The 21,574-nt window shown below is 40.9% G+C and overlaps 1 protein-coding gene across 1 annotated transcript in view; it reads left to right on the forward strand.

The window, feature by feature from the left end:
• Nucleotides 1-21,574, forward strand: part of cntnap2a (contactin associated protein 2a) — a 502,190-nt gene that overhangs the window by 285,637 nt on the left and 194,979 nt on the right. The window contains exons 10-11 of the mRNA XM_088322778.1: nucleotides 4,284-4,433; nucleotides 18,667-18,829. Coding sequence (XP_088178904.1) covers nucleotides 4,284-4,433; nucleotides 18,667-18,829 — 313 coding nt within the window. The remainder of the gene's footprint in view (nucleotides 1-4,283; nucleotides 4,434-18,666; nucleotides 18,830-21,574) is intronic.

Below are 21,574 nucleotides of genomic sequence, written 5' to 3' on the forward strand. Positions count from 1 at the left end.
CAGAGCGTTGTAAAGTGAAGTGAAATGCGGGAGGACAGCCGAGAAGGATATAAAGATAGGGAGACGGGATCAAGAATCAGGGACGGTGAAGGAGGGAGGGAGGCAAGCCCGGAAGGATGAGCTGAGATTGGTGTCACTAGGAGGTGATGTATCGAGGGATAGGTGATGAGAGTGAGCCGGCTTCTCCTGCAGCTCTGCTGGTAATATCCCTTTCCAAAACATCGCTCATATTTAATGGTGCGCGGCTACAAGGAACGAAGGTAGGGATGGAACAAAAAGCCGTAGCTGGGAAACAAACATCTTCGGTGACATACAGTATGCAGACTCTGCATACTAGTGATGGGAAATCCGGCTCTTTATACATAAGCAATTATTTCAGCTTGGCTCACTGAAAAGAGCCGAGAGTTTTTGGCTCCCAAATGGTTATTCAGTTTTTGTTTTGTTTTTTTGTTTTTTTAATGATATAATACAAATAATAACGAAACCATATTCACCAAAATGATTGATTTTGAAAATGTGTTATGATAGTATATTATAATAGCTTTTGCACTATTCCACAATTGAAACTAGACGGACAGACGGATAGGGGAGTGGGAGTTGACGAGGGCAAAAGAGAGAGAACAAGAAAGAGCAGAAGAGAAAGGTACACAGGGATATACATAGCAGAGAGAGAGAGAGAGAGACAGAGAGAGACAGACAGACACATACATGGAGAGAAAAGAGAGACAGACATACACTGAGAGAAAAGAGACAGACAGACACATACATGGAGAGAAAAGAGAGACAGACAGACGCATACATGGAGAGAAAAGAGAGACAGCCAGACAGACACATACATGGAGAGAAAAGAGACAGACAGTCAATATTATGGAGAGTAAAGAGACAGACAGACAGACAGACAGACACATACATGGAGAGAAAAGAAAGACAGAAAGACAGACAGACAGACAAATACATGGAGAGAAAAGAGAGACAGAAAGACAGACAGACAGACAGACAGACAGACGCATACATGGAAAGAAAAGAGAGACAGACACACATACATGGAAAGAAAAGAGAGACAGACAGACAGACAGACAGACACATACATGGAAAGAAAAGAGAGACAGGCAGACAGACAGACACATACGGGGAAAGAAAATAGAGACAGGCAGACAGACAGACACATACATGGAGAGAAAAGAGAGACAGACAGACCGACAGACACATACATGGAGAGAAAAGAGAGACAGACAGACAGACACATACATGGAGAGAAAACAGACAAACAAACAGACACATACATGGACAGAAAACAGAGACAGACAGACAGACACATGGAGAGAAAAGAGAGACGTAGAGATACATGGAGAGACACAGAGAGAGAGATACGGAGAGAGACCCTGAGGAACACGACGAGAGACCGAGAGAGAGACACGTAGAGAGACACCGAGAGAGAGAGGGACACGGAGAGAGAAACACGTAGAGAGACACCGAGAGAGAGAGACACACAGAGATATGGTGAGAGACACAAAGAGAGAGATACACGGAGAGAGAGAAAAACATGGAGAGAGAGAAAGACACAGAGAGCCAAATGGACAAAAAGAAAGCAATAGAGAGCAAGATTTTGAAATGTAAAGAAACATACACAAAAAGAGAGAGGGAAACATAAAGAGAGATAAAAATAAATGAATCAATACATCCATTGATGTATAAAAATGACATAGAGAAATAAACAAATGGTAGAAAGTCAGAGATTGAGAGATGGATACAATGAGATGGAAATAGAGGAAGAGAGAGAAAAGGTGAAAGGTAGTCCGCTCCCTATTAATAAGGAGTGCACTCCATAGCCCTTCTGTTTACGAACAACACATCACCACTGCGTACAAATTCTCCGAGTGGAGTGCAGATGGAGTGCGTGGACTGCGCTGTCCTAAAGGCAATGAGGTTATTTGAGAGTTAATGGACTCCAGGCTCGAGGTTAAAAGGGGGGCTCCACTGAATGTGGGAGGACAACAAACTGTTTTAAAAAATTAACTATTAGGGAGCGGTAATGGACATTGTGAATTTAAATGTGCTCCAGACCAGAGCTTTCTCTCCCAGGGAACAAGAAGATAGACAACATCAGGGAAATAAGGACACAGGACTGTGCACTTACCAAAAATAACCAACCAGAAAATGCATGGCTTTCAACTTGATGAGATAATTCCATGTTTCCTTGAGTGATGCGTGCTGGGTTTCCGGTTTGGTGAGCCAGTCTGATTTATACGTAAAAGCACCTACATTAATCATTCAATTGGCAAAGCCAAAGAGCAATTTATAAAGTATAGCATATAAAACAAAATGTGGTCCTACCTTAACTTGTAAATAAAGTCAATGCGCTGTTCCCTTTGAGTAAAAGCATCATTAAATAAGTAATGCTTCATTATAAATTAAAGTCCATTCAAAAGACCAAAAAAAAAACCCAACTACTGGATGGTTTGATTTGTTGTTAGCTTGCTAATACTATCACTGATTCTACTGTTTGGGCTAAAGTATGCGCCTATGTGGGATCTAAACCTCATTATAGGGGTGGCCAACCTGATCCTCGAGAGCCGCAGGCCCTGCATGTGTTTGAAGTTTCTTTGTTCCAATACAAGTGATTCCAATCAACTGAATCATTATCAAGCTCTCACAAAACTTTAGAACGCTGAACATTGGCATCACCTGTGTTTTGAAGCAGAGAATCCTCCAAAACATGCAGGACATGCGGCTCTCGAGGACCGGGATGGCCACCCCTACTTTAGTCTGTCCATATATGAAATAAAATGACAGAAGTCTGAGTTCGGATCGGAGTGACACTTATTTAGCTTCTTACAAGAAGGACACGGACGAAATGCCGAAGTGTGTGTCTAGTCAATGTTTGTCACACCTTTTTATGCAGTTGCAGTCGTGAGTGAGAGAAACAGGATATGACTTGAAACTTAACTAGAAAAGCAATCATTGAAGACAACTGAATCGTGAGCTTAAACTAAATGGTCACCCTCACACAGACTGCAAAACAAGATATATATGTTTGAGAACAACAGAGCTCATTTAAACTCAAGCGCAGATTTGCTATTTTGCTATCTTGAAGGAACTTTAACTAAAAAAAAATCAATCATCGAAAACTGGAGGATATTTTTTTGGACCTTGGGTTCTATCAGCAGAAGTGCAGTGAGACCGTACATTGTTCTTATGGGTTGAATGTACAGTTGTATCACCCTCAGCAAATCTGAATTGATAACCAAAAAAAATACACACATTGATAGTTTAATTCACCCTACAGTCTAATCAGAACTTTTGGTCTTACACATGCCCTGCACCATGAGGCAAGAAAATTCCATATCTGACTCTAGATTTGCAGACACTTAGCACAGTAATATATTACATAATGTTCCTATTGAGAACGTCTCAAATGATAAATAGGTAATTTTCTGTTATGAAAATAATACGGTTCAAGTGCCAATCACTAATCAAATAATTGTGGGGAGGTTGGCAATATTTAAATAGTCACACAAATCCAAAACAATTCTGTAATATTGTGGTATTTAATTCAAATCGAGCGATTTTCTACATGAATAATTTAACCCTCACCCCCTTACTGACAAATGCAAGCACGCATACACCGTACAAGAATACCGCGAGTGTATCCGTTCGGATCGGAGTGACACTTTATTTAGCTTCTTACAAGAAGGACACGGACAGAATGCCCAAGTGTGTGTCTAGTCAATGTTCGTCACACCTTTTTATGCAGTTCCAGTCATGATGATTAAGGTGTTTCTTAAATGTGTTATGGTAATTGAATTATCAGCATTTATATAGCGCTTTTCAAGTCAATGACTTACCAAAGCGCTTTACAATGTGCTCCACATTTTCCCTTGCAGCCATGTATTAGGGGTTCAGTGTCTTACCCAAGGACACTTCGACGTAATTAAAATACACTAGGATTTAAATGACATGGGATATAAGATATAGCTTAGGGTAGTTTTGTATTATAATTGTATTTATTTATTAATTTCTACTGACAATATGGATTGAATTCTATAATCGTATACTAAATCACACAAGCAATACAGGATATTAATTTCGGGGGGAAGTAAAAATCAGATATTGCGGCTCATCAAGAATTCAGTACTTGTGTTATCATGAGTCATAAAAATACCCTGACAGACATCCCTATTTTGTATATTTCTGCTTCTTGATATTTATTCACAGATATCGTAATTCTCCAGCATTGCAGTCTGTTTGGATTTAAATATCGATTTGTTTTCATTGCCACACAGGTTCGGATCTGAACGATGGACAATGGCACGCTATTCGTTTGGTTGCAAAGGAGAATTTTGCCATGCTGACAGTAGATGGCGACGAGTCTTCTGCTGTACATTCGGTCTCACCACTATCGATCACTACTGGAGGAACATATCATCTTGGAGGTAAGAAAAAAAATGCTCTTATTAGAAAAATAATATATATCTAATATATATGCCCCCAAGACTGATCTGATCTTCAGGCTCTCTCGCAGACTTTAAGCGCATAGTTAGATAGAAAGATATAATCTGAAACTGTGGATATTCAAAGAAAATATCGTGATCGATATCAGAAAATGGGTCGAGGCCGGGAAAACAGATAGCCAAAACAGGAGTGAGTCAGGTTTGAAAAGCTTGCCTAGCGTAAGCTAAGGTTTGCAGACGGACTGACAACAGGTAATTATGACATCCAATGTATATTTACTTGTCCTAAAAAAACAGCAAAAATATTGTATATGTTCAGAAAGAAAACATTTCTGGAAAATATAGTCGAGTAAAAACCGTCTTAGTAATGTTTTCTCATCTCATCTCATCAGCCGTACCGCTTATCCTCATCAGGGTCGCGGGGGGGCTGGAGCCCATCCCAGCCATCTCCGGGCAGTGGGCAGGGGACACCCTGAACTGGTTGCCAGCCAATCGCAGGGCACACAGGGACAGACAACTCATTCGCTCATTCACACCTAGGGACAATTTGGACCGGCCAATTCACCTGAAATGCATGTTTTTGGAACGTGGGAGGAAACCGGAGTGCCCGGAGGAAACCCACGCAAGCACGGGGAGAACATACAAACTCCGCACAGGAAGTCTGGAGCTGGATTTGAACCCACAACAGGTTCCCATGACATGAACTGTGCCGCACAAGCGCTAACCACTGCGCCGCCGTGCTGCCCTAGTAATGTTTTGACAAACCAAAATCCTCTTTGCTTGCAAGAACACATTTGAATCATTCCATTTTCCTCAAACACGACATAAACCAACAAATTCGGTCCCCTCGGTTTTAGCATTTATCTTAATTTGCAGTCCTTGGCTCAGTCATCATAAACATAAAGATAAAACCAAAACAAAGTGTTAGTATTTCAGAGGAGCTTGGCTATCTCTGACTTATAGTCAGGCAAACAAACCTCACCATTACTGAATCATGGCTTTAAGGTGACAATTGAAGGATAATTTGAGTGAGAAAACGTCTGCACGTTAGGGTAAATGGTTTTCATGAAATAATTAGTCACCTGCGTGAAATGAAGTATGGACATTTGTGTGCCTGCGTTTGCATACTGTATAACTAAACAAATCGATTGCACAGCTTTGTAATTAAAGTGCATCAGCTTTAAAATGAGACGATGTCACGTCCTGAAGGGGTAATGCTTCAATCAGATTAAACAATCTCTATACGCCATGTAATTATTTTTTCAAAGGGGCTTAAAACGCCTACTCTTTCTTGGCATGAAGATTTTTTTTTAACATAAATGCAATTTGAGTGAGTTTCAAACCATGTTTGAGTCATGAACCGGAACTGGAGGAGAACCCAAATGCGTGACGTTTCTCACACGAGCTTTTATTTTACGGGAAATGGGGCAGTCTTGCAAGTTAACCCAAACGCCAGTGATCCGGCGATCGTTGGGCGGAAGACGTAAGGCATGACAGGAATGACAGGAAGCCAGAGGCCGACGAGATTGATACCAATTGCTTGAGCAGATATCGGACAGATGGAGCGATACCGGACAGGACAGGACAGACAGGATTGATATTAAAACTGGATATTAAAATTAAACAGGACAAACTAGATGGGAACAAAACTGGACATCGATATTAAACAAGACAAAATAGACGGGAACAATACCGGACAGAATACACAAGCAGGGAACTGGACAGGGTCAAAACCCACGTCTTGCGGGGCAGAGGTTCGTTGAAGGACTGACAAAGGGTGAGTGAGAGCACTGAGCTTAAATAGAAGGGAAGCCAATCTGTCAACAAGCCGCAGCTGGCGCCAGACGGGTGGGGCCAATCGGGTGCCATGGCAACCGTGACAGTTTACCTTCATAGTCTAGCTGTGAGTAGGGGCATAACTTGTACAATGGGTCTCACATGTCAAAAACCCACCCCCGGCAGGTTCAGTAGAAGGTAATTCAGATAGCGAAGCAACAACCGTGGTCCAAGATGCATGCAAAAGGGTAGGTGTTCTGGAAATAGCAAAGGCGACGGTACAAGAGTTCACCAGGCGGTACTCATGATCCAGTAGGACAGGCAAGGTTCTGGATACAGGACTAACAAGAGAGTGCTTGACACGGGACATGTAAGACAACAAACTAGCACAAAGCCAAGGAGATAGATAGATAGATAGATAGATAGATAGATACTTTATCTAATTCAGGGGGGGCTTGTGTAGTGGTTTTTACATAATTCACCCACGGAACCATTGTTTAGTTAGCGAGTTCCTAGGGGGACTCTTAATTCGGCCGGCTCGGGCCACTCTCGTGTTTGTTTTGTTATTGCAAGTTTAAATGTCATTAAAGCAGCTTTCGTTGGCACCTTTGTTTGACACTCCACCTACGACTCCCGTCTCTGCTCGCTACAAGGAGACAGTGTTTAAATAATGACAAGGGAGAGTAGGGATAGGAGGAGAAAAAATCAAGTCAAATGACCGCTGTGAGGAGAAAATTAGTGTAAAACAGATTTGCCTTCACGACACAACCTGATTATTTTCTCTTTTATCCACCAACTTTGTCTTTTATATCTTCTTTTTACTTCTTGGAATTATGTGGTGAGGGCAAGCAAAAGATCTGTAAGAGTCACACTTAAACACGTGCTAATGTGCCTTTCTTACTCATCAAATTTTCAATTTTCATTTTATTGTCATGAAGAATGCCTATTGTTTAATCTGCAAGAAAATTTCGCAGCATAGGTCAACAACTGCTCGCTTCAAGAATTATCTCTGGATTTCCCCCCCGTGTTTTCAAATAGTTTTTTTTTCTGTTGAAATGAAAACAATAAAACACACAAATGGGCGATTTGTACCATAGCGCGGAACGATGGTGGAACGTCAACCTCACAGAGATTGCTTCCACGCTTTAGACTACAGCTGTATGCGGTCTTTAGGGGAAGGGTAACCCGCAGTAACGTTTTCCAGCTCCCCCTTTATTATCAAAAGTCATGAAAACACATGTAAACATAAGAATTGGCCTGGCTAGAACCGTGACTGAATTTTTTTTTTTTTTTTATTATCTACAGAGTATCGGATCGTCGAAATATCCCTTTAACAAAATTGTAGCATCAGTCACATCAGACTGCCAAGCAGAGGGGTTAGAATAATAATGTTGATAAAAATGGTCTTAGCACTGTTGGTCACAAAGCAAAATATTTTGATCGTAACTAAGTATTATCTGTCACAGACCAGGAACGGAGAAAGGACCCAATTGCGTTAGTTTTATTTTATTAAGAAGGAGAACAGGACTTGCATCCACAATCCGATGATCGTCGGTCACGGGTAGCAGATAGCAGGAACTTGGAAGTGGTACTTCCGTGTCGAGCGAGGGTAGTAGTTGACAGCGAGAAAAACAGGTCGATGGCCGGGGCAGAGGAGCAAAAACAGAAACGGGTATCGGGCAGGTAACAGGGCAGGATATACTGAGAGTACAAAAGCTTGCCTAGCTGGGAGCATAGGTTCGCAGACGATCGGATGAGTGTGTTTAGGAAGGTGGGAGTTTAAAAAGAATACAACAGCCAATCCGGGTCTGTGGCTGTTGGCGCCAACGGGGCAGCCTCAGGTGCCCCGCATCAGTAATCATGACAGTATCATGCCGTGAGGTTTGTGTCTGGGGAAGCACATATTCACAGATAAATTAACCCAATTCTTACTATTTATTTGATTGTCAGAGCACAAAAGTAATATCTGAACTACAGCATAGAAAAAAAAAGGTTTTGTTGTCTTACCATAGCTTATAAATTAATCATATGCACTGCTCCTTTTGAATAAAAACATGAATAGAAAAGTAAATCCTCCATGTGTCAGGAACCGGAACAGGAGGAGGACCCAGATGCATAACGTTTGTCACACAAGCTTCATTTTAGGGGAATAGCGCAGTCATGCACATTAACAGAAAACGCCAGTGATTCGGCAATCGCTGGGCGAAAGAAAAAATACTTAAGTCTGGCATGGAACAACAGAATGCCAGAGACCAACGAGATCGATACCAGTTACACGAGCCGATACCGGACAGATGGTGTCGATACCGGACATAACGGGACTGACAGGATTGATAACAGATATAGGAGATCGGAGACTGAGATCAAAACAGGACGAAATAGATACCGGACAGGATACACAAACAGGATACCAAAGTTAAAACCCACATCTTATGGGTGCAGAGGTTTGTTGACGGACTGACGAAGGGTGAGTGAGAGCACTGGGCATAAATAGGAGGAAAGCCAATCAGTCAACTAGCTGCAGCTGGCGCCAAACGGGTGGGGCCAATTGGGCGCTATGGGCAACCGTCACACCATGATGGGAAAAAAAAAGTCGTTGTGACAAGAAAACAATCCTCTATGGGTTCGACTTGCTTTTAGCATTCTAATGTTATCACTACTTTTGTGGGGCTAAAGTGTGCGCCAAATCACAATTGGTCTCATAATCGCTCATTATTACTCGGCAGAGTAATACATTACACACTAATTGTTATATAATGAGAAAATTCAGTGATTTTGAAAAACAAATTGTCAAGTCGAAAGAGAAGGAACTTGAAAACATACCTGTACATATAATATATTTACAACTTATTTAAATCCATGATGGCAGGTGAGGCACATTTAGCAACAAGATGACAGACAATAATGTTAGATCCCTATAAGTGAAGCCCATATTTTGTCTTAAAAAATGCACTTTTATATGATTTTAGCTTTTTCATTATATCAGTATTAGTTCTTTTTCAACAAATACAGATTAAAAAGTGATAAATAATGCACACTGTCGAAGGTAAACACAAAGGGAAAGTATTCCAAACCCCGCATATTCTTTTTGGGGGTTATTTTTTATTTGGTGCCCTCTAAATGACTCTGAATCCTCAGAAGATCCTCTGACTTACAGCTGTCATTATGCAAATTTTACTGACGATAATCCTTTATTTGGCTCTCTGTCATTCTTTTTAATGCGACTATTTCAATGAACGTCACATCTCCTCCTCTTCTTCCTGTCTAAACATTGCAGCTCTGTCGCAGCAAAATGTGTGTTGCGTAACCGACTTGTGTTGATTGTGGAGTGCAGGAACGGTATCTTGTATAAATATATTTGTTATTCACTCAGGACAGGAACCTTGCAACACATAGTGGTCTAATACTTCAAGTTTGCGGCCGCTTCTAATACTATCCCTGATGTAAAGGTTTGGGAAGTAATGGATTATACAAGATGCTTATCTCATCTCATCTCATTAGCTGCACCGCTTATCCTCAGTAGGGCCACGGGGGTGCTGGAGCCCATACCAGCAATCATCGGGCAGTGGGCAGGGGACAACCTGAACTGGTTGCCAGCCAATCGCTGGGCACACAGTCACAGACAACTCGCTCGCTCATTCACACCTAGGGAGAATTTGGATCGGCCAATCCACCTGAAATGCATGTCTTTCCTCTGCCTTTTGGTGCTTTGGTTAGTCCAGAGCCATTTTTTTACCTGATGGTCTTCAGAAAAACTAAAAAATAAAAAAAATTAAAAATGCGCATATGTAATGCAAGTCCTTCAAGCTATTTTGTGTACCAGTACAACTTATACCGCAACATTATTGGCGGACATACAGAAACAGGGAGACAAGGGGCAATGAACTGTAAACTGTCTCCGTTCCAGGTTTGTGACAAAACAATGAAAAGCAAAACATGGCATAATGAGGTATTACGGTATTTTTCTTTCAACAGGATGCTTCCCCTGCAGTTTCTTGCATTGAAAAAACAAACCCCTTCCATCACCCTTAATCTTCTAGTGGGCGGATTATCCATCCACTAACAAATTATCCTGCCGATTGTTTCCTTATTCCTGCCAAGCTGTCACCTAAACTGTTTTGGGGGGGACATTCGAATGCTACTCATTGGACATAAAGTGTGCTGTCAGGCAACTGTAGTGCGTGTGTTCCCATTTCAAACTCATCTCACCCTTTCCCTTCCCCGCTGCTTTCCTTATTCTCGCCGTATGTCTACCGCCTCGGCTATACGCTAGACAGATGCGGCAGGAAGCAATCAACACAGATGGCAAGTCGGAAGTTTTGGAAAATGCATACGGAAAGTAAACAAAATCGGCTGAGCGTACTGTGTCAAAGTTTTCCTTTAAATATATTGAGCACACAGATTTTATATTTCAAAATGTCAAGCTCTATAAAGAGCCCGAGAGAGGGAATGCTAGATTGTTAGAATGTGTCATTGAGTATGTTATCACTATTGCATGAGTTTCCATTACTTTGACAATCACATTCTGAATTTAGCTATGAATGCACCGTGTGCTTATCCACATATTTGAATGAAGTATTCACTTCTTGTAGATTCAAGGAGTCCATTTATTACGGGCTCCTGGCCGTGTTTCCAAGTGTCCTTGAGTCTGCCATATGTTAGATCCATCCATCCATTATCTGCACCGCTTATCCTCAGTAGGGTCTCGGGGGTGCTAGAGCCCATCCCAGCTATCTTTGGGCAGTAGGCAGGGGACACCCTGAACTGGTTGCCAGCCAGTCGCAGGGCACACAGAGACAGACAATTCACTCGCTCATTCACACCTAAGGAGAATTTGGACCGGTTGCTTAACCTAACCTGCATGTTTTTGGAATTTGGGAGGAAACCGGAGTACCCGGAGGAAACCCACGCAAGCACGGGGATAACATGCAAACTCCACACAGGAGGTTCGATCTCAGGACCTCAGAACTGTGCCGCACACACGCTAACCACACCTCTGCCGTGCTACCCATGTTAGATCTAGTTTTAACAAATATCTGTTTGTGATTATGTGACTTTCCTTTTTGTGCCTTTTAATATTCAGTTTCCAATTGTAAAATCCCCGATTTTTTTTCCCATGAGACATTATTGCATGCCTTTTGGAAGGAGAATGCTCTCCTGAACAATTGGTCCGGAGTGCACTTTATTTTATTTTGTATATTTGTAATTAATGTCCTCAACTGAACTTGTCAGGACCAGAAGGGAGACAGGACCCACTTGCTTTGCGTTTCTCTCAAGTTTTATCGGAAGAAAAGGAAAGGGTTGCGCCCACGATATGGTGAATGCTGGACGCGGGAAGCAGATTGCTCCAAACGCGGAAGTGGATCTTTCGTTGCGAGCGATGGCGGTGTCGGGAACGGAAAAACGGGTCAATAGCCGGGACGGGAGAGCAAAAACGTGGTCGTGGTCGGAAGCGAGTCGTAAGCCAGGAAAGGAGTGTAGACGTGGTCAGGGACAAAAAGGAGGTTGAAGCCGGGGGACAGACAGATTCAAAAAACGGGACAGGTGGGAGTCAGGGTCGAAAAACGCTTGCCTAGTGTTAACTGAGGTTTCCAGACGGACTGATAAAAGGGGACAGACAGGAGTGGGTACATGTACTGATCAGGAGCCAATCAGAGTCTCAGTCAGTTGGCGCCAAAGGAGTGGGCACGGGTGATTCACATTTGTAATCATGACAGATCTGCTGTCTTCAGCTTATTTTTTCTTTGTCCAAATACTCAGTTTGGTCCCGGAAGTTGAACACGCAGCGATACACGGATTGTCTATGCCAACAAAATCAAGATGAGACGGATACATGCATGCTTCGCGAAGAACAGACATTGTATTCTTGGTTTTTTTTTTCCCTACTCTGCATAACTCTCTGCATAACTCTCTTAGGTTTAATAAGAGATGCATCCCTAACGTAAACTTAGCTGGATGTAATTGAGAAATATTATTAACACATTGCATGGATAAATGTTGTGTTGAAATACAACTAAAAGCAGAGTGAAGCAAAAATATTTGTCTGGAAGTTCATACATTTGCTTAAAGGGACAATGCATAGTATTTGACCACTAGAGGTCGTTTTATTCAAGCATGAGGAAGAATACAAAGTATGACTACACCACAACATTTTTCTTCTTTTTTGTTTTGTTTTTTTTAGGGGGCAGGGGGTCTGGGCGTGTGAGTTTATCTAATAATCATGATAAGATAAATTATGAACTATGATATGTAGCTAAAAAGTCCTAAAAGACATTAAAATGCACAGATGTATTAGCCACAAAAGGGTGCAGGAAAATTTGCAATCATATGTTTTATAGATTGTCATATTGGGACATGAAGATATAATATTGTGGCTATTTTTATACCACACTGAGAACATTGCACGGGCAGCACAGCGGTGCAGCAGGTAGCGCGTGTGCGGCACAATTCTGTGGTCATGCGATCGAACCTCCTGTGTGGAGTTTGCATGTTCTCCCTGTGCTTGTGTGGGTTTCTTCCGGGCATTACGGTTTCCTCCCACATTACAGAAACATGCATGTCAGGTTAATTGGTCGATCCAAATTGTCCCTAGGTGTGAATTAGCGAGCGAATTGTCCCTATGTGCCCAGCGACTGGCTGGCAACCAGTTTAGGGTGTCCCCTGCCCACTGCCCGAACATAGCTCTGATGGGCTCCAGCACCCCCGTGACCCTATTTGAGATAAGCGGTGCAGATAATGGATGGATGACAATAATTCCATATGTGTTACATCATTACAATGAACCATAGCCAATTGTATTTGTTATAGTAGCTATGGATGGGTATAATTTTGTTCACCAAAATTATATTGTCCTGATTGGTAAGCCGGCAGCACGGCGGAGCGGTGGTTAGCGCGTGTGCGGCACAGTTCTAAGGTCTTGGGAACATCCTGTGCGGGTTCAAATCCAGCTACCGGACTTCCTGTGCGAAGTTTGTATGTTCTCCCCGTGCTTGCGTGGGTTTCCTCCGGGCACTCCGTTTTTTTTCCTCCCACATTCTAAAGACATGCATTTCAGGTGGATTGGCAAAATTGTCCCTAGGTGTGAATGAGTGAGCGAGTTGTCAGTCCCTGTGTGCCCTGCGATTGGCTGGCAACAAGTTCAGGGTCTCCCCTGCCCACTGCCCGATGATTGCTGGGATGGGCTCCAGCACCCCCGCGACCCTGCTGAGGAAAAGCGGTGCAGCTAATGAGATGAGATGAGATGAGATGAGGTTGGTAGGCCCTTTATTTTTATTAAATCTCCTAGGTTACAAAATGGGATCCACCCAAAGGGTGTGGACAATAAAACAGCTCCATGATTGGTCAATAGTGGCAATGATGTAAACAGTTTATAATAGTCAAAACAAGACACAGCAGTAGACAATAATAGTCAAGAAGACCAACTGGCATCCTATGCAATCTCCTTTGCAAGTGTCCAATGATCAAAACAGAATATACTTATCGCAGTTGGAGGCAAGAAAAATAAAATAATGCGATCATCAAACAAAATATGCCTGCTGCCAAAATGTTGCAGAAAAAAAGAAAAAAAAAACCTCCCTCGACCGAACATTGCAGTCGAATGGCGGCGATCCAATACTATAAACAGTCATGATGGCACAAAAATCAAACGCTGACATTCTCCTGCATTGGATATCATGCTAAAAACGGTCCACCAGAGCTCTGCAAGTTTGGAGAAATGACATGTCCATAAAATAGGCCTGGCTTTCCCTGGAAAAAGTCCCTTTTTTTAACTGTAATTCTTGGTGATTGTCATAGCCACTTCAATTGCCATTATCCTATTGTCAAGCAGTGCATATCTACACCATAATAAGCACTTTTAATCTTCTAGCCTTGACAATGAATTGCATGTAAGTGTATGACTTTTGAATTGCATCCAGATTATAGAGATGTCCTTGAAGTATGGGTGCTTTATATTTCACTTTGTAACGATGCCTTGAATGAATGAATGAATGAATGAATGAATGAAAACTTTTATTTCGAACATTAAAATAAAAACAGGACAAAAACAATGAGTCAACGACAAAATAATGTCACATAACATGTTCGAAAAGGGGTAATCAGAAGCAGATGCTTATTTTTCCTACCGCTTTATCTTCCCTATTAAATACATTTTACAAATTATCCTTTCCTCTTATGTCTAATATAACAAAATCTCATGGATATACTTGTTAAATAGGTCAGATATCAATAATTATAATACCGTATTTTCCGCACTATAAGGCGCACCGGGTTATAAGGCGCACCGGGGTATAAGGCGCACCCCGGAAAAATTGTTTTTGGTCCTATATTTGACATACATAAGACGCACCGGATTATTAGGCGCTACACTGGGAACGTCGACAAAACAGTCAGATAGTTCAGTCAAACTTATTACTCCCTTAACATTCCGAAAGCTTGCAAAGAAGCAAATACGTGTCGTAGACACGTGCGGATGCGGTGTCCGTACGATGTCACTCAAATGCATCGTTTCAAATATCATTCGGAAGGTTAAAGTCTTGGGATTTAAGAAATGCCAACCATTCCTTAGTTTCTATTTTCTTTACTTTACTGTGCATATGACAATAAACACTTGGAATTGAGTTTAATTTAAAAATAGACACTCAATTCCATCCATTATCTGCACCGCTTATCACAGAAACATCGAGTTCAGTCTGAAACAAGATACAGGGAAAATATATAGCTCACCGAAGTCGTTGTGTTCAATAATAATGTGCAACCATGGTCCTCCTATATCCGTGAGTGTAGTAAATCCAGGAGAGTAAAATATTTACAAATACAATACAGAATAGTAAAATACTGTCTCTATGCCGTCAACCCAACATGCTATTCACATTCATCTTTTTGGGCCAATTGCAGGCTTTGTTTTGCTGCTTTAGCCTATGCCAGCCTGTAAATGATAAAAATGATCCGCCTCCTTTACCTCCGAATAATTTTAGCCAATAGAGATCGATTCAACTGATGATTGACACATTGGTTAGCCAATGAAACGCCGGTAAATAAATCCCAGCATACATTGGGACTATTTCGCGTTCGGGGGAAAATTTAGTCGGCGGCTGCTGCATAAGTTGCAAGACTTTGCGACTTAATATTGATCCATAAATAAGGCGCACTGTATTATAAGGCGCATGGTCAGCTTTTGAAAATAATAAAGGCTTTTAGGAGCACCTTATAGTGCGGAAAATACGGTAATTACAATAATCCCAGATTGTATACACTAATCTTCGCAATACCCATCCCTCAACGTCTTAATGCGCCTAGTTACCAAATGTCACTGCTGCACCAATGATAATAACAACAATAAAAATAAACAGGACATTTATAATAACAGTTCTGATATAATAATAGCAACAATAACAAGAAGTTAACCATAGTTTTAAACGCAGTATTTCCAATCTCCCTCATCTCCCATTTTCTTCATCCCTGTATTTCACCAGTAATGCTTTTTTGTATTTAAATTTGAACACATGGATAGTTGGACATTGTTTGATCTCATCTTGCATGCCTTGCAAAATATTTATTTTATAAGTTATATAAGGTAATAGTCACGCACAGAAAATGCGCAAAGTGTGGTTTAATCAGTGCAACCCATTAGTGTGCTGCGGAAAATTGTTCAATTTTATGTAATTGCTGACATCAAATTGATAACTATTAGCAAAATGGGTTTGAATGTCTGGCACAGGCATGGGAAAACAGCAGCCCACGGGCCTCATAGGGCGTGTTAGGCTTTTGAATCCAGCGGAGTGAATGAAAATAGTAAAAATATAATGTTAAAAAAGTACTACTATTTGTTTTCCTTTTGCTGGAATTGTCAGGACCAGAACTGAAACAGGACCCAATTGCGTGACGTTTTTCACAGGTTTTATTGAAGGAAAGAGAGGAAGGGCTGCTGCCACGATCCGGTGTTTGCTGGACGTGGGAAGCAAGTCGCTCTCGTACTCTGATTGTGATCCGAACACGGAAGTGGATCTTCCGTAGCGAGCGATGGCGGTGTCGGGGACGGAAAAATGGGTCGGTAGCCGGGACTGGGAGCGTAAGGCGTGGTCGGGGTTGGAAATTAGTCATAAACCAGAATGGGAGAGAGGCGGGACGGGAGAGCAGACGTGGTCAGGATCAAAACGGGTCATAGTCGGAGGCATACGGGAGCAAAAACGGGACAGGTTGGAGTCAGGTTCGGCTTGCCTAGTGTACACTGAGGTTCGCAGACGGACTGACAACAGGGGACTGACAGTGACAGGGAGCCAATCAGAGCCTGCAGCAGTTGGCGCCAAATGAGCAGGCACAGGTTAATCACATCGGCAATCATGACAGGAATGTCGATATTTCCCCAAAAGACGATGCACTCGAACCACATTGTTGGCAGTACACAACCCGTTCCCAGCTGCTTCGAAACTGTAGTCAAGCTATCGCGCATGGAACACATAGTACCCTCAAAGCTTCCCTTTTATGTATTTATTTATTTTTAATATTCGGTCATATTAACACGAAGGCCCTTCATTAAAAACGAGCTGATGAATAAAACATTGGACAGATAACCGAAAAGATTGGAGAGGTTACAAAACGATCATGACGGCAATTCATAGCTGTGATGCAAATAGCTTTGAATGTTTTTATCAATGACTAATTAATTTACGACAAACTAGCAATTTAATCACATTTTTAAAAAATGGATGCAAAATATCATTTTAATTTATATCTTACTGTTTTAAAGCCAATGTATCGGATCCAGACACTATCGATAGATACTTAAAATCAAATAGTGCAAAGTTGTATTACACAATATGGCTTGCAAGGCAAAAGGTTTACCCAACCGCAGTATCGATGGTCTGTCCAGTCTTGAAGGCAATGCCAGAGTAAATGTTATATTATTTTATGTCCAGTAGGAGGCAGCAGTTTACTCTTTTTATAATGATGTCGTGAAGCGGCAGTTCATGTATATTATTTTGTTAATTAAATCTAGTATGAGATGACATTTCTACTTTACTGGGTCTTCAATAAAAATGATTCTTTTATAAAGTATTTGTATTCTGATTTTAACCACATAGAAAACAATAGATATTTAATTTAAAATATCGTTAAACTGGCAGACAAAATGAAACAAAAAGAAAAAGTTACATAAAGTATTAAAAATAGGAAAAGATGAGGTAAAAATAAAATTACAATAAAAAATAGTTATCAAAATTACTGTAATTCCCAGTATTTAACCCTGAGTCAAAAATGTGACAGTGTAAAGAACCAGAACCGGATCAGGACCCAAATGCGTGACTTTTCTCACACAAGCCTTTATTTTACGGAAAATGGGGAATCATGCACGGTAGGCAGTGGTCTGGTATGTAAAGACAGGAAACCAGAGACTGACGGTATCGATTCCAATAGCCCGAGCAGATATCGGAAGGATGGGGTCGATACCGGACAGGACGGGACAGACAGGATTGATATTGAAACAGGATATCGATATTAATCAGCTGACTAGCAAACTAGACGGGAACAAAAAACTGGAGAGAATAAATAGCAGGACAAAAATAGACAGAACGAAACTGGAAACCGATATGAAACAGGACAAAATAAAGGGGAACCATACCGGACAGGAAATACCAACAGGAAACAGGATAGGACAGACAGGATTGATATCAAAACTGGATATTAAAATTAAACAGGACAAACTAGATGGGAACAAAACTGGAGATCGATATTAAACAGGACAAAATAGACAGGAACAATATTGGACAGGATACACAAGCAGGGAACTGGACAGAGTCAAAACCAGCGTTTTGCGGGGCAAAGGTTCGTTGACGGACTGACAAACGGTAATTGAGAGCACTGAGCTTAAATAGAAGGAAAGCCAATCCGTCAACCAGCTGCAGCTGGCGCCACACGGGCATGGCCAATTGGGCGCAATGGCAACCGTGACGGACGGAAAAATGTACCTATCTAAAGTGCTTTTATAAAAAGAACTGTAAAATGTCAACTTTTTCTTCATTGTTGTTTGTTTTTCCATAAAAAAAACATCTTCCTGATCATTAAAAATACATTATATTAATAATCTAACATGCACATACAGTAATAGGATGAATCAGACGAATCAAACATATAATGAGGGTGTATAATGAGCACCTACACGGAGGAAATAATCGGTTGTAACAGTAGTTTGTGTGTGGTGGTGGTGGAGGAGTTAGGGAGCACGAGAGACAGGATAAGGTAGGTGCTTACTGGAACACACTGATGAGCATTCAGTAGTACTCTACTCTGTAGTGGTAGCGCCCGGAAATTCCCATAACTTTTATTAATGCTGAAGGAGGGGCCAAAATAAATAAAAACAATGAATTCTTCTAAAATTGATCAATGTGGTACCTACAAGACGATCACGAGGTGCCATAATCTTCTTAATTTGCTCTTCTTGCAGGATATTTTCTCCAGACGTTGTCGCCGCCCTCCCAGCGCTTCTTCCAGGGTTGCATGCAAGCAATCGTTGTGGATGACCAACCGGCCGATTTGAACGCTGTAGAGAAAGGAACAGTTGGAGCTTTTGAAAATGTCAGCCTGGACATGTGTGCTATTATAGACAGGTAAGATATAAAACTATAAGGTTATACAGTTATCCCTCATTTTTTGTAGGATTCATTTACAGGAAGGGAATACCGTAAATTCTGGACTATAGTGCACACCTGATTATAAGCCGCTCCCACCACATTTTAAGAGGAAAACCAATTTTGTACGTACACAAGCCGCACCTGTATATAAGCCGCATGCGCCCACATTTAAAAAAGTAACACAAACACAAAATTAACCCAAACCCGACTTCAAGTCCCGCGATTGAAACTAAATGTCCTTCGTTAAAGTCCACAGTTCAAAAATCACAGCCGGCGAAATGAACGGAAAATGATACCGGTACTTAGGGTTTGATGCAGACCTGCAGAGTCCAGGTCCCGTTGAAAGTAACCCAAGGAAAAAAGTGTATATTTCCAAAGGTAATGGTGGGAAAAATATATCAGATGAACACATTTACTCACGCAACTCCTTTTTCTTTAACCAACTTTTTACCCCCTCTTCTTTCCTTGTCCGTCCCTCACCTTTAGCGGTCCCCATTTAAACTCGGCACCCCGCGTTTGTTCCGCCCCTCATTTTTCGTTCACCCGCAAAACACATCAGAATAAGTGTCTAAAATAAATACAAATAAATACATTACAAAAATATACAGTTGCAAATACATATTACTCATGGGTTACACATATTTACAAAGAAAGACGGTACACCGAGAGAGTTTTCAAAGCTTTAATAATAATAATAATATAGCTTTGATAGGGCATTAATGGTAGCAACACTCGAGCGCCGCTGGGGGCCGTTAGAAAAATTACATAAATTGGCCGCATCACCGAATAAGCCGCAGGGTTGAAAGTTAGGGGAAAAAGTAGCGGCTTATAGTCCGGAATTTACGGTAAACTATTGTGATCCTCGTTTAACTTTTTTTTGGCGTGAGACGGTAGAATGTCTTTCTGGGAAAGCTGCTGAGTCTACACAAACAAAAATGCAGAATAATCTTTTTTCGGTAGTTTTCACATCTGATTAGTAAAGTATTTTTTGGGTTCTTAAATAAGCACTCCTTATTGGGGTTTAAGCCAGTGCTTAACGTCTTCTTGTGTCCTGCATTTGGGTTTGTCCAAGACCTCTTGACAGTGCTAGCCAATACAAGTGTCAGCTATCTCCTAGTGGTAATTTAAAAGTAAGGAACCTTAAACTAAAAGAATGGTACATTCCCGTTAAATAAGTGCAATATTAAGAAAACAAGTTATTTGTGATTAGAAAGAATATATCCAAAAAATATATTTTTTTTGATAAAGGGGGAATATTTAAAGGGTGTTGGCAAATGGCATCTGTATCAATGACCACTAAAGATTTTATGTCGAGATTGGTCTGAAAAAAATTGGTATCAAACATCCCTTCAAATCAAATAAAAGTGTGTAAAACTATAATTAAATGTAGCACATTGATTAGTAAATAATGTCATATTTGTTTGAATTTTTTTTTTGTACTGCAATAAAATCTACTTATTTATTTTTTGTTGTGACATAAAATAGGGGGTAATATGTGATACATGAATCATTCAGATTGCCTTCGAATATTTAATAGAACAACAAGGAAAAACATTGTTTTAAAGCTGTTTATTTTGTGTAGAGCTTATATAGCAGAGTAGATTATTTTTTCCCATTAAAACAACACAAAACATATCCATCAATAACCAAACCCCTGGCAACAAAAGTGAGTACACCCCAGAGGAATTGCACTCATATATGTCCAAACAATGCACTCCCTGTCATTTTCCCTCAAAAATACCATGTGACTTGTTAATATTTCTAGGTCTCAGCAAGTTGAATAGGGAGCAGGTGTGTTCAATTTGAAGTATGCTCTGTCATACTGGTCACAGAAACTCCCAATATGGCACACCATGGCAAATAATTCTCTAGAGACCTAAATAAAATGAATTGTGACACTACATACACAGTTATAATAGCTTTACACAGACTACCTTTCATTGTGTCAAAGTAATGTTTCTTCAGTGTTGTCCTACTTAATACGATAATTGGATCTGCATGGGTGTTAAGGGGTGTATTCACTGTAGTAGTAACAAAAACAAACAAAATGTGTATGTGACCCCTTTACTAAACTGTGAACATCTAACACAAAACAAATCATGTCATCAAACATAAAACGTGATTGACAAACCTAAAGTACCTTATTTTCCGCACTACAAGGCGCACCTAAAAGTCTTTATTTTTTTCAAAAGCTGACCATGCGCCTTATAATACAGTGCGCCTTATATATGGATCAATATTAGGTCGCAAAGTCTTGCAACTAAGGCAAGCAGCCGCCGTCTAGATTTCCCCCTGAAGGCAAAGTAGTCCGCGGTGTATGCTGGGATTGATATACCGGCATTTCATTTCCTAACCAATATGTGTATCATCATTTGAATCAGTCACTATTGGCTAAAGTTATTTGAAAGGGAAAGGGGGCGGATCCTTTTTATCATTTACAGGCTCGCATAGGCTAAAGGGGCGAAACAAAGCCTGTAATTAGCCGAAAAAGATGACACGTTGGGTTGCACTACGGCATAGAGAAAACATTTTTTACTATTCTGTATTTGTAAATATTTTACTCTCCTGAATTTACTACACTCACGGTTGTAAGAAGACCATGGCTACGTATCATTATTGAACGTGATGGCTGCAAGAGAACTTAGGTGAGCTATGTGGCTTTATATTTTCCCGGTATCTTGTTTTAGAACGATCTTGATGTTTCTGTGATGAGTCTATTTT

This window comes from Urocampus carinirostris, chromosome 18 (genome assembly GCF_059441175.1).
Source record: "Urocampus carinirostris isolate Australia breed hairy pipefish chromosome 18, RoL_Ucar_1.0, whole genome shotgun sequence".
NCBI classification, from domain to species: Eukaryota; Metazoa; Chordata; class Actinopteri; order Syngnathiformes; family Syngnathidae; genus Urocampus; species Urocampus carinirostris.